This window comes from Ipomoea nil, unplaced genomic scaffold (genome assembly GCF_001879475.1).
Source record: "Ipomoea nil cultivar Tokyo-kokei standard unplaced genomic scaffold, Asagao_1.1 scaffold2151, whole genome shotgun sequence".
Classification (NCBI taxonomy): Eukaryota; Viridiplantae; Streptophyta; class Magnoliopsida; order Solanales; family Convolvulaceae; genus Ipomoea; species Ipomoea nil.
Window position 1 is genome coordinate 182,754 of NW_017618579.1, and position 14,266 is coordinate 197,019.

Sequence of the window (14,266 nt, forward strand, 5' to 3'; positions counted from 1 at the left end):
GGGGTTGTGTGAGCTTCTCTCGTGATATGTGTAGTCACGGAGGCTTGTGTTGTTTGGCATGTGTTGCCGTTGGGTGAGACTTTATCCTTGCGTGTGGTTAACCTTTGTGGTTTGGGATGTGTTCCCGGTGTTATCTTTGTGAGTGGTGAGTCTTGTGTTAACTATTGATCTTGACTTTTGACTTATATACTTATGTATTCCGTTTCGAAAATGGTTTTGTGGCTTATATCTATCTATATATGATACTTAACAGTATTGGTGGGTTACCAGCATTATTCGCTGACCGGGCGTCGTCCCGATGTTTATCTTTGTATCTTTCAGGTGATGTTTAGACGAGCGCGATGTCTAGAGCCTGGTAGCTTAGCTCCTTTACCTTTGTGGTTTTTGTGGCCTGTGCGCCAATGTAATTAGATAGACTGATGTTTTGGGATAGTTGTATACACTTGCAGATTGTTCGCCTTAGCGTGTACCGAGTTCGGTAGACGTGGCATAACACCTCGTTGGATTTCTTTTTATCCAGTTTCTGTTTTATCTTCCGCTGTGCTAGTTTTGTTGTTTAATCTACATGTGTTAGGGCTTTTATATAGGCCTTGTTTGGGGGTGTTACACCTACCGTTTTAGAGTTCAGGTGTAATTGTATTTATGATCAACAACTTTGTAGTTAGGTCGCGCAGGTCTGACAATGATGTAAGAACAATTTTGTCTGATAAAAAAATAATAGTATAATATTTATAAAGTAATGTACAATTATAAAAATACATACAAAAAATATTAATACCATAACGACCTAAATCATACCAATAATGCAAAAATATAATTAAAATATTATGTTTTGTTCTGATCTAAATAATCAAAAGAAGATTAATTATATGAAAAAAAAAACTAAACATAAATTTTATTTTTAAATGCATAAAAATCAAATGATTTTTAAAGTTCATGATTTATAATCTTTTATGCTTAACTTAGAATGTTATGTATTTAGTCGGACTAATTATTTGACCAAAGTTTATGTTAAATTTTATATTATATATATTTTAATACATTTTAACATATTCGTAGTATATGTTTACCAATTATTCCAACTATAACTGGGATGAGGTTCGAACCTAAGACTTTTCTTTTAGAAATTAATGAGTAAGTTAAAAATAATAAATAGTTATCGGAATATTCCGTTACTAAAGTTTATACTAACGGAATTTAGGTTATTTAAGGGAAAAAAAATAATATAATAGAGGGTAAATAAGGAAAATCATTAAAAAAAATATTAAAATCAAAATAATATGAACCATTCATTTTAAGAAACAATACTACCGATATTTTTTTTCCAGTTAAAGGCCTAACATTATTGGCTCTTATTATAATTGTAGATGTAGAAATGATAATTTAGTAGCTACAACAAAAAATAATACATATGCATTTCTTTAATTTAGAATTATGTGTTTACAATGTCTTTATTCAAAAAAAAATTATTCATTATCAATAAATTATATAAGAGAAATAATCTCATTAGTTATATTGTCTTTATTTTTCTCCAATATAAAAATTATTTACATTCAAATTCATTCATTGATTATATTCGCTACATTGTCCCTACAATGCCTTTATTAAAAAAAATATTCATTATCAATAAATTAATTAAGAGACATAATTTCATTAGTTATATTGTCTTTATTTTTCTCCAATATAAAAATTCTTTACATTCAAATTCATCAATTGATTATATTCTCTACATTGTCTATTATCTTTTTTTGTGCACTATTTTTTAATTAAATATCAAAGTTATAATACAAAATAATACTATATATTTATTTACCAAGTATTTTATTAATGCTATGAACAAATTAAAATATATATATATATATAATTAAGTCAATCATATTAACTATGTAATTTTGCATATTCTCTTAATCTAGAATAGTCAATTTAATTTCATGCCGACTTGATAGTGGATAGATTAACACACACTAACGATCAGACACTCAATCAGATAGATAATCAGATATAGCGTAATGCGGAAGACTAAGGCAGAAAGTAAAGGCAACACACAGGTTTGTTTACGTAGTTCGATACAGTGTGTATCTATATCTAGGGGATGATCACCGATGCGTCCAATCCACTAACTCAGAATCCAATGTACAAAGGTATAGAAGAACAATCTCACCCAAGTGCCCCACACAAGGTCAGTACCCAGTCTACAAAGGTTTAGTGGATTGTTGAAGTTGAAGAGTCACGCATCCAGAAGTCCACTGAAATTCCTTCAATGGAGAGCTAACTCTGATGCAGACCGCTTCACTGACGCAGTCCCACGTTGTTCCCACAATTGGGTGATCTTCGCGTCCAATTGTTCAAGCAGTGTTGATTCTTCTCAAGTTCATCTTCGTAATCACCATGAACTATAGGTCTTGAGAAGAGGCATACAAACCAGAGATGTTTTTCTTTTTAATATTGAGAGCTGCGACTTCAATCAATGCAACTCTAACTTCTGAAAGTATATGTGTATATATACTTCTTGACTTGGCCTCTCTCCAAATATAACACTGGTTGTAAAAGGTAGGACTTGTGTAGCAAAAGGTCTTGAATCTTTAATGAGATTTAGTTCATACCTCAAGAGATGATTCGCTGATATTCTTTCCAAAATAGTCCATCTCATAAACGCGTATGCTAGCTTTTAGAAACTTTTCTTAACCAGTCCTTTGACGGCTTGACCTAGAGACGCTTCTGATGTCTGTACTGATCAATCAGTCTTCTTTAGTCTTCAAAGACGGTCAGACACCAAGCTAAACCCTATCTTAATTTGCCATAATAATATTGCCAATTATATGTTGGGGTTTTTCTCAAAACATAAAACACTAACAAACTACTTGAGGGATTTGTTGACAAAGAGAGTATTCAAATCACACAACAAATTGAAGTGGGAAACTATCTCGTAATTTCCTTGTTTGGCAATCAGCAGCTTGCGGTTAGCGTTAGCGGATTATATTAGCGGATTTGACCAGCGAATTATATCAATGGTTGGTAAAACGATATTTGAAAAAATTAGAAGTTTAGATTAACATGTAAAATGACTTAAGGTATAATAATAATAATAATAATAATAATAATAATAATAATAATAATAATAATAATAATAATAATAATTGTTTTTAAAAAATAAAAAATAATAATAGTAATTTTATAAAAGAAATAAAATTTTAAAAAATATTAAAAAAATAAAACATAGGGGAGTCGAACGTTCAGCTCCCATTAGTTTTGTCACTTTTCCCACATCGGTGGAAAAAGTGGCATGGGAGCCCTGAGGCTCCTATAAAAGGTGCCTTAAGGCTCCAATTTAAAAATAAGCTTGCCCATCCGTTGATGGGCAAGCAGTGAGCCAGCGAAATTGGCTCTTGTTATTCAAGGAGTCGAAATGATTCTACAGTTTTAACTGTTTTTTTTTTAAATAAAAATATAGAGGTGTTTTGGAAAATTATTCTCAAAAACGCTAAGTGAAAATATTGTAAATTGCAATGTTTGTATTTTTAGTGGCTTGTAACAAATTGTTGCTTCAAACTGTTGAATAACCAAACACTTTCTTTAGCATTTTGATCTTTGGGTTACATCATATTTTCCAATCGTCCAATATATTTCGGTTACATTATAATTAAATTTTTAAATTTTTACTACATCTAAATTCCTTAAATTATGGATTTCTTTATCCATAATAATTTATTCAACAATAATGGTTGAACTAAATGAACACCGAGCAAAACACCTAAAGGATTGGCCCTATTCATCCATTGATCTCCATTGATCTTGTATATATGTGCATTCATTAAATATATTGAACCCTTTGCAACAAAAATACTTGATTACTATTTAAAAAATGTTTAGTAACAATTATCATGAATCTCCTATATTACATTGTATTCATATACTAAATAAACAAATTCGACATTAAATTACTTATGTATGAACTTCTCATATATAATCTTGCATTGATATACTTTCAAATATTTATTTAATTATAAACAGTGGACATTAACTCATTCGCGCAATGCAGCCCTGAAATATTGAGAAAATCATCAATCATCTTTTATTCATCATTCAAATCAATATATATATATATATATATATATATATATATATATATATATATATATATCAAGTACAAAATTTCAGTATAACTACAATACTAAAAAAGATAAATATGTATTATAATAATATAATATCTATAATAATGTCCACATATTTTTTTTTATACAACAAAACGTTTATTATTTTTGGGAGGTAGTAAAATGTTTATTTTTATAAGAATAAATTTTTACTTTTAGTCATTGATTATTGTGATATTGTCATATTTACTACTTTTTTAATGTCATCACATTAAATTCTTTTTTTTTTTTTTGAAAATAAATTATTGGCTTTCATTTGTTTTACACATTTAGTCATCATTTTAATTTTTTTTGCGAAAACCATCATTTTAAATTTTATTATTTCACAATTTAATAAATATGGCTAATTTAAAAGAGACTTGGATGACATGTTGGTGAAAGAGACTTAATGATGAAATTATATGTTATACATCTTTATTAAATGGTGAAATGATAAAATTTTTAAAAGCGAACTAAATGAAAGTAAAAAATACAATGTGACAAAATTAAAAGAACAGAACTACATTTGATAATACAATAATAGGCGATAACTAAAAGTGAAATTTACAATTTGTATAAATTGAAATTTTAACAACGTAAAGATTTAATACAAATATTCCTAAGATAGTCAATACAAATAGTACTTGCAAATTATTTTATTTTATTATATAGAAAAAAAAATTCCATATTGTATTGCTTGATGTTATCCTTAAACTTGGTTAGTCGTATACTCGTATATGTACTTTTTGCTTTGGCCGTTTGGGTTGTTTGTGGAGTTGTGGGGTCAAATAGCAAATGATTTATAGTTTAGGGGTAACATTGTGATTTCAGAAGTACTCAACAAAACCCAGGAAAAGGATGAATGTGGTTTGTAATTTCCAAGTCTACGCCACGCCTTCAAGTTTGAAGGAAAGAAAGAGAGAGAAAGAGAAGAGGGAGATAGAGAGAGGAAGTCAGAGAGACAGAGAAAAACTCATACTCTACCTCTCTTCGTCACTGGTACGCTTCCTTATCCATACAATCCGTTTGAATCCCTATTTAATCTCAATCGTAATCTTCGTTTTCACTGTTGATTACAGGCATGGTTATTATTTTAGAATAGAATGCTATGAAATCTAACATTTTTTATTTTAGTTAATTACGGAGTATTTGATGATTTTGTTAACAAATGTTTGAGTTTTTTGATAACTTTTTCTAGCTGAAATTCCGATGTGAATTTTGGGGTTCGATCAGTCGGAGGAATTGTGTGTTTGTTCGGTCAGAGATGATGTTTGGCTTGGGGGTTTTGGGTAGTGGAGGATCATCTTCTTCTTCTTCTTCTTCTTCTTCATCGTCGTCCAATTTATCGCCTTTGGCACCACCCTTTACTGTTGATCGCTTCAATCATTCAAAACCCAATTCCAATCCGCTCTTGCCTTTAAATGACTCGTCTTATAATATGCTCTTTAGCCAGTCTTGGCAATACGCCAACCCCTCTGCTTCTAGCCCAGGCTTCTTACCAAAACCGGAACTGGGTGCTGATTCTATGAGGACTACTTCGGTGCCTTTAGCAGCTGAAGAAAACTCGGTTCCACAGTCTGTGAAACCCAGTAGTCCCTATTGGTCCACTCAAACCCTGGAGGCTAATCCTCTGATGGATGCATTTTCATATGTATCTGAAGGCAGGCCTTATTATCCTCCTTATACATCTCCGGTGGTTGGTGACAATACCCCCTTGTTGGCCATAAATGAACCTCATCCTGATTTGTTGCCTACTTCTAGTGTTGTACCGGGAAATGTATCATCTCAAGTTGATTATACACAGAGTTTGGCCGGTTTGCAATACTCTGCACCACATTCAACTGGTGTTTGGAATGGACTCACTGATCAGATGCAGGGGAAAAAGATGGAAGTTAGTGGAAATTTATCTCTTGAGAATGCAACTGCTGGTTGTTCAAATCTTTTAAAAAATTCTATGAACCAAGGTATCTATTTTTCCTTTACTATGTTTGGTTGTAATGAGTTGAGCAATTTATCTATTTATGTACCCAAATGAGCCTATTTCTGCATCAAATTTTTAAAAAATTCTATGAACCAAGGTATCTAGTTTTCCTTATGTTTGGTTGTAATGAGTGAGCAATTTATCTAGTTATGTACCCAAATGAGCCTATTTCTGGTGCCTTTGCTGGTTATTCAAATCTTTTAAAAAATTCTATGAACAAAGGTATCTATTTTTCCTTTACTATGTTTGGTTGTAATGAGTTGAGCAATTTATCTAGTTATGTACCCAAATTGAGCCTATTTCTAGTGCCTTTGCTGGTTGTTCAAATCTTTTCAAAAATTCTATGAACCAAGGTATCTAGTTTTCCTTTACTTTGTTTGGTTGTAAGGAGTTGAGCAATTTATCTAGTTATGTACCCAAATTAGCCTGTTTCTGGTGCCTTTGGCTGTTTCACAGTTTTTGAGATTGACTAGCATATCATAATTTGATGTAGCTTAGTATCTTATAGGTAAAATCAACTGCAATGGTCTTCCCCCATGGCCCCATTTTTTCTAACTATTTTTACAAGAGATGGGTTCTTGGTTGTACTTGAATGCTCTTTCTCTTTGGACTGTCAATATTTATAATCTTGAATTTTGGTTAGCCTTATGAACGAATCATCTAGTGCTTTCATCCTGACAATTGCTCATTTTCCGTAGATGTGATATCTAGTATTTATAGGAAATTGGTTTTACTTTATAAAAAATGGTGTAGGTTACAGAAAGAAATCTTACATGAATAACTATTGTATATATGCTTCTTACAGGTATTTTACTATAAACTTACTGATTTTGTAATCATATAGGAGTTCATTCCCTTCACTGTGGAAACAAAAATCAAGATAATTCTGGCACTTTTTGTGGGAATTTTACTGAAAGGGAAACACATGATGGATTTCTGAAGATGGGACATGTGACAGACAAGTCATATCTTGTTCAAGAGCTAGGCTTCTACCCTTCTATGTTTTCAACATCTTCTGAATTGCATTCAGTTGGCCAATCAATGGAATCGCCTACGGATTTCAGGAACTATAAGAAACCTTACAATCCTTATGAAAAATGCATCCAGCCACCTGATTCCTACAAATGTGATAATGTACCAGCACCTAAATCCTCAACTACAGTGGTCATTAGGCCACCAACTGCAGGCAATATTTCCTCAATAAAAAAAGGCAGTTCTCACAAAACTGGAGATGGTGGCAAATTTGCAGCAATTCAAATTGATGGATTGGGTAGCCATGATCCCTTGAAGGGAGGACTTTTCCAGCCAGCAAATTCTACAGAAAAAGGTGTTTATTTGAACTGTAATCAACTTAATGTGCACAAAGATGATGATCGTAGCTTCTGCAATGTTTCATGGTCTTTAAAGGAAAACCTGTCATGCCAGTCCCCTGCTAATGATGCCTTTAAACAAACCATTGAGTCAAGCCCTGGATCGCAGGTTACTTTTACAAAAGTCTTGGATGATATTTCTTTGGCTAGCAATAGTATCCAAGCTGTTCGGTACACTGAGAGTTATTCAGATGGTGTAGATCCTCATAATCCAAATGTTGATTCACCTTGCTGGAAAGGAGCTCCGGCATCTCGCACTTCTCCTTTTGAAGTTGAAGCTGCATCTCCACCCCAAGGGAATCATCAGTTTCCTCTTGATGTATCTACAAATGCCACTTCTCATTTATTATGTGAAAGCAATGTGCACAATGAGAATGAATCTGCTGTAAATTTTATGGCAATTCCTTCTAAGAGTCCTGCAATTGAAAATTACACTGCTAAAGAACATCTGTCATCTGATGCTGGAAAAGCAGAACTGGATCTCCCAACTCTGAGCAGCAGCAAAGGTGTTCAAATTTCTCTTGACCTAAGTAACTCCGGGAAACTCAGTTTTGGAGATAGTGTTGATGCTGTGCTCAACATCAATGATGCCTCAGAAGGTTGCACCGTTGCTCTTCATGCTGCAGAGAAAGTTCTAAACTCACCAAGTTCTCAGGAAGATTTTGAACATACTCAGACGTATGGAAGGTTATCAAATCCAAAAATGGATGTTCAAACACTGGTTATGGCTATACATAACCTCTCAGAGTTGCTTCAATTTCATTGTTCAACTGATGCATGTACACTGAGGGAGCAAGATCATCAGGCCTTAAAATATGCGATCAGTAACCTCAGTGCTTGTATCCCTAAGATCGGAATGATGAATACAACCCATGACAAGGTGTTACCTGTGCCAAACATGGTGGATAAAATTGAGGAAGGTTTCCATATGGTATGTCTTTTAAATGAGTCTCAAGGGTTGAGGATCTTTTGAACTGTATCTCTAGTCATGGCACTTAAATAACATTAAGAGCTGGTTAACCCCATTGTGTGCCTTGATTATCAAAAACTTATATACTTGTGCATCTATTTTGTACTGTTCTAGTTCTAGTTCTAATTTCTGAATTTCAACTTTTCATAATAATAGCATGCTCTCAAATGGAGATTGACTCAGGTTGGACTTTTACAGATGATCTTACCTGTGGTCTCAATTTGTCACTGATATTTTCTGTGATTGTTGGATGTTGATTTTGTTTATATGGATTGCTTGCCTATTTAATTTCTGCATTTTTTTGTTTACATTTAGCGATTGTGGTAATTTATTCCTTTTTTTCAGGATACTGGCTTTGGCATACCTCAGTTAAACAATGAAGCTGCTAGATGCTTACATGATCAGCCTGGTAATCAGAACATTCATGAAGCAAAGAACCACTGTGGTGAGAAAACTGAGAATTTTAAACTTTTCCCCTCGAGCAATAATGTAAACATTTCAGAAGAGGATAATGTGGCCCAGGTATGATTTAAGTCCTAGTGCTGTGAACCAATCATCAATTCTGGTGGCTGGGATAGAATGGAGAATTATTTCTCATTAATTTGTAGGACATTTCAATGTTGTGAATCTGGCTTGCAGGCTATTTTGAAGGTCCTAAATGAAAATTTTCACTTCGATGGAGAAATGAAATCACAAGCTCATCTCTTTAAGAACCTATGGCTTGAGGCTGAAGCAAAATTGTGTTCCGTCAGTTATAAGTCTCGTTTTGATCATATGAAGATTGCTATGGAGTTGCAAAATTCCACCAGGGTAAATGGTAAGGGCAGTTCATTAGTCCATATCAAGTTTGTGTATCTCACTGATAGGTGTCTATGCCTCTTATGCTTCAGAAAATGTAGCTGCAGCAGAAAAGAATTCAAGGTTCAAGCATGTACCTGATGGAAGCTTTGTGCGGAAAACAAGTGTCTCGAGCTCATCTGTTTCTTGCACTACACGTGATATTCATGATGTTGAGGGTTCTATCATGGCCAGATACAATATCTTGAAATGTCGGGATGGAAATTCCAATTCAACATTTGTGGAAGGGAAACAAGATTCAGATGTGGTTCCTACTGGTTTTACCAGTAAAAAGAGTGGTAGGCCCCATATAGGTGATATGGACATGCAAAATTCCATGGGAGCAAAAGGTAAGGTGGTCTATATATCAAGGGTATATCTTGCTGTCATGGTCTCTAATTAGTCTTTATTTTTCAGGTGTTTCAGAAAACTCAGCTATTGCCAATAGTATTTCAAGCTTGCAATCTTCTCCAGAAGCAAATATGTATTCCCCTCTGGCATCTACTACCCGTGATATTCATGACGCTGAGGGTTCTATCATGGCCAGATACAATATTTTGAAATGTCGGGATGGAAATTCCAACTCAACATTTGTGGAAGGGGAACAAGATTCAGATGTGGTTCCTACTGGTTTTACCAGTAAAAAGAGTGGTAGGCCCCATATAGGTGATATGGACATGCGAAACTCCATGGGAGCAAAAGGTAAGGTGGTCTATATATCACGGGGTATATCTTGCTGTCACGGTCTCTAATTAGTCTTTATTTTTCAGGTGTTTCAGAAAACTCAGCTACTGCCAATACTATTTCAAGCTTGCAATCTTCTCCAGAAGCAAATATGTATTCCCCGCTAGCATCTAGTGTTCCAGATGCAGGCATCCAGAATTGTTCCCTTTCATGCTATACTACTACCCGTTGCAATGATGATCCCGAGAGTTCTGTCATGGCAAGATTGAATATTCTGAAAGGTCGGGATGGGAACTTCCATTCAACATATGTGGGAGAGGAGCAATATTCGGATTCATCACACACAAAAAGCGGTCAGTCAATGTATGTAAAACTACCCGAAGAAAAGATTCTGAACGCTACCATTTTGCCTCTACTGCATCAAAGCTCGGGTGTGAGTGAAGTTGGTTCCTATGCTGCAGATGGATCTGGAAAAGAATCCATGAAAGAGTTTCAGCTCTCAGTTGCAAATAATCCAGTCCAACAAACAAATAGAAGAGTGAGTCTGGGATCTTCAACATTGTATGATACTTCTTCATCGGATTGGGAGCATATACAGAATGATGACTTTGCATGGCAGAGCTGAGCCATGTTTTCCATGGCAGTCTGGTCTGAAAGTTAGCTAGTAGTAGTTGTATATGAACTTTGTTTGATTTCACACTCTACGTATCTGTTGTGTATTTTGTTGAACGAATTGGATGATATCAAAACTCTTTTTTTTGTGGGTTTGCAGTTTCTGCTCAGCTCTTTTCAATACATATCCTGCAAATTTTCTGAAATGCAGCAAACATGTTCCTTTTGGTGTAAATCACGAGGTCTTCCAGGTCTATCTCCGTTTGTCTTACGATTTGGGTACACTTGATTAATTCCTATTCGCTCCAAGAAGCATGTGAGTTTGCTAAAGGGAAATTGTCACGTGTTGAAATCAAATTTGAATTATTCCAAAAATCATCCCTCAAAAAATTTTATTTGTCACTTGAGTTACACTTTACGTGGCAACATGTTTCTTCTTAAAGTGTGTGTACACCACTCATAGAATTTCATTTCATATTTCTCATCCCATGTCACACTCCAATCCAAATCATTATAGAAAGATATGGCCTTTTGATAAGGCACTAGGCCAAGATACAAATGAAAATGGAAAGTAAACCAATCATGGATCAAACAAATTGAAAATGGAAAGTGAACAAATCAAACATGGATCAGAATCAGGTTAATTTGTTTATAGAAAAAGGTTCAAATTAGGCAATTAGTTACGTTATTGAAAATGCAATTTGGCTAACTCAAAAAAAAAAAAAAAAAAGACCACTAAACAAATTAAAATAATACAATTGGATCAAAATTAACTAGTACTACAGATTAATTTTTAATAAATTATTTTATTTATTCATTTTAAATATAAAAAAAATTAAAATATAAAATATATAAAAACACCAACCCCCACCCCTTCATCTCTATGTATGTTCACCTTCTTCATTAGACTATCTCCTTGATAATTGATATGCCTGCTTTGACTTTCCTTCCAAAGTTCCAGTTCCTGCAACTAGTACTAATAGAGCATCACTAATAGCAAATTTTGAAGGGTTTTAACACAGTTTTTGAGATAACAATTGCCAACATGGAAGAGAGAGAGGGAATAAAAAGAACGTGTGAATTCCTCCTGCAAGAGAGGAATTTTTGCATAAATGTGAGACCCACTGCTCAACATTGCCATTCGCGCGCACAGGCGTGGCTGTCACCGCACGCCTCGCTGGGCGCATAACTGTCGCTGTGCAGATTTTTTTTTTTTTTTTTTTTTAAATTTTAAATAAGCTTATTTTGTTTGTTTTTTTTTTTTGTTTTTGTTTTTGTTTTTATTTTTTATCTTCTCTCCCATCTTCTTTTTCTTAATCACACTTTCAAAAACTCTTCAAAAATTATAAAAATAACCCCATTATTGAGGATGCCCAGTGTAAGATAAGCCCAAAACATAGTCATAAAGTGTATTATACTAAAGTTTGTAATACGGAGTAATAGATTTCTACCCACCAAAAAATACTCTTTCAGGTTGTAAAAGATTGATCCCAGCACACTGATACCACCATTTGAAAACTCCTCAAAGCGAAAAACTCCTTTGTTCTGTAGATGTTTGTTTAGAATATGTGCACGAGAATTAGGAGTGTTAGGGAATAGAAATTTCAATAAATTACTTGTGTTTGTGTTCAGTAAGCATTCATTTATTAAGGTAAAAGAATATAAATGAACAAATTTTAGAGCTATGTTCATAAACAAACAGAGTCTGAAAAGTTATAGGCTCGTTTGCTAAGAGCTCGTGAACAAGCTCCTATTCGTTTAGTGCTCGTTTAATGTTTATGAACATGTTAATGCACAAATAGTTTAAAACACACACACACACACGCGCGCGCACACACACACACACACACATACACACACACACACATATATATATATATATATATATGGGGAGATGCCTTTGCCTCCGCAAAGGTTTAATTGAGGAAAAATAATGTGAAAAGAGTGTGGAATAGTGTATTGTGTAGGACAAGAATTAATTGAAGACTGATTAATCAATGGCATGTAGTCCAAATATGTAGGGGAGATGCCTCTGCATAGGTTTAATTGAGGGAAAATAATGTAAAGAGTGTGGAATAGTGTATTGTGTTGGACAAGAATTAATTGAAGAATGATTAATCAATGACATGTAGTACATATCATTAATATATATAGGAAGAGTTAGAGAAAAGTAAAAAGTAGAATAGTAGTTTGAATTTATTAATTCGGAAATAATTTTGGATGAAGAGTTTGGGTGTGTGTAGGATAAGTATTATTGAGGAATGATTAATCAATGACATGTAGTACATATCATTAATAAATTTTGGAAGAGTTAGAGAATAGTAAAAAGTAGAATAGTAGTTTGAATTTATTAATCGGAAATAATTTTGGATGAAGAGCTTGGGTGTATGTAAGATTTGGAAATTAAATTTAAAGTGTAGGAATTTAAAAAAGATAGTTGGAAACATTTTTAATTTCAAAATTACTAAAATTATTCAATTTCAGCTCCATTGTAGTAATTTTCATAATTATCGGAGTCATAATTTATGGGATAAAGAGGAGTTGAATATCTGTAAGATTCTCCTATTTCATAATTTATGTGTGCATGTTGTTAATGAAATTGTGCTTCAAAATTTTTAATGTGTTTTAATTGAGAAACTAATTCGATTATTTCTTCAACCAAATTTTCTAATTTTTCTTCTTCAAAATCTATTTCAAATTGTTCTTTTAATTTGTCTAATATAAATTTTTCTTGAAATGTGGATAATTTTAAATACTTTATAATTTGTTTACCAAGTCTGGGTAGGAAAATCTCTTGAGTAGATAATAAATTTTTTTGTTAAAATTTGGTATATTTATTGTATATTCAATAAATTATTATTATTTTTTTTTGAAGGGAAGAAATTAATGCATTAAATAAGAAGAAAGACACTGAACAAGATAATGATGAGGATTATCAAATCACTCCCCGCAACCTGACACAGAAACGGCTTCCCGAGCAACAATGTGGGCAGCACGATTCGCAGATCGCCTAACAAAACGGAAGTGAGCACCATTTATCGTGGAGGCCACTTCTTTAATATCATCAATAATTAAACCAAAAACAGAAGTAAAAGAATCTGAACATAAAGCATGGTAAACTAATTGCGAATCAGTCTAAATATCAACATCGCCCATTCCCTTTCCTTTCAACCAGCTTAAAGCCTCGTGTACACACACCGCCTCTGCCTCTTTAACTCCATAATACACACTCCTTTTGTAGCAAAAAAAAAAAAGCCATAAATTGTTGTTGTTGTTGTTGTTATTATGTGAATTAGTCATCTAAGTCATCAAAACATATTAATGTAGAATTTCAATCACCTTTAACTTCGAGGTTACCTGCAATAACAGGTCAAATGTGGTTAATTGCACTTTTTTTTTCTTCTTCTTAAAGTTCAGGTGTTTAATTGGAACTTTTTCTAGTTTGATGGCTTAATTGCACTTTCATGAATAGTTAAAGAGCTTTTTTGATCCTTATCTCAAAATATTAAAATATTTTGTATTTGCAATTAATAAATAATGTACCAGTTACAACAGCTAAACTTTTAAAATATTATGTATCTTCAATTTATAAATTATGTATGTACAATTAATGTATTATGTACATTCAATTAATTTATAGGTACAAAATGTCTTAACTAAATATACATAATATGTTAACAGT

The 14,266-nt window shown here is 33.2% G+C and overlaps 1 protein-coding gene and 1 long non-coding RNA gene across 5 annotated transcripts; one reads left to right on the forward strand and one right to left on the reverse strand.

Annotated features, from left to right (window-relative positions):
- Nucleotides 1-511: 511 nt before the first annotated feature.
- On the reverse strand, nucleotides 512-3,354 carry LOC109149086. The gene is made up of 3 exons (XR_002048917.1): nucleotides 3,257-3,354; nucleotides 2,188-2,192; nucleotides 512-523 (listed from the first exon to the last, which is right to left on the reverse strand). It is a non-coding gene; the product is annotated as an uncharacterized LOC109149086 (long non-coding RNA).
- Nucleotides 3,355-4,973: 1,619 nt separating this feature from the next.
- On the forward strand, nucleotides 4,974-10,767 carry LOC109149083. Of its 4 annotated transcripts, none has more exons than XM_019296729.1 (8): nucleotides 4,974-5,129; nucleotides 5,329-6,094; nucleotides 6,956-8,412; nucleotides 8,797-8,973; nucleotides 9,091-9,268; nucleotides 9,342-9,638; nucleotides 9,706-9,990; nucleotides 10,059-10,767. In XM_019296729.1, the coding sequence occupies exons 1-8, from the start codon at nucleotides 4,989-4,991 to the stop codon at nucleotides 10,595-10,597; spliced, it is 3,840 nt and encodes a 1,279-aa protein (XP_019152274.1). In that variant the 5' UTR covers nucleotides 4,974-4,988; the 3' UTR covers nucleotides 10,598-10,767. The 4 variants fall into 4 exon arrangements, with proteins under 4 accessions (XP_019152274.1, XP_019152277.1, XP_019152276.1 ...); XM_019296732.1 differs by having other exon boundaries at nucleotides 9,342-9,498; nucleotides 9,851-9,990; XM_019296730.1 differs by having other exon boundaries at nucleotides 5,038-5,133.
- Nucleotides 10,768-14,266: the final 3,499 nt, after the last annotated feature.

What these genes read in the sequence shown, in the direction of transcription:
- LOC109149083 (XM_019296729.1), top strand. Translation starts at nt 4,989, where the DNA reads ATGAATGTGGTTTGTAATTTCCAAGTCTACGCCACGCCTTCAAGTTTG. An exon ending in AAATTCCACCAGGGTAAATG is followed by an intron (nt 9,269 to 9,341) that starts GTAAGGGCAGTT and finishes CTTATGCTTCAG; the next exon opens with AAAATGTAGCTGCAGCAGAA. An exon ending in AAATTCCATGGGAGCAAAAG is followed by an intron (nt 9,639 to 9,705) that starts GTAAGGTGGTCT and finishes TTTATTTTTCAG; the next exon opens with GTGTTTCAGAAAACTCAGCT.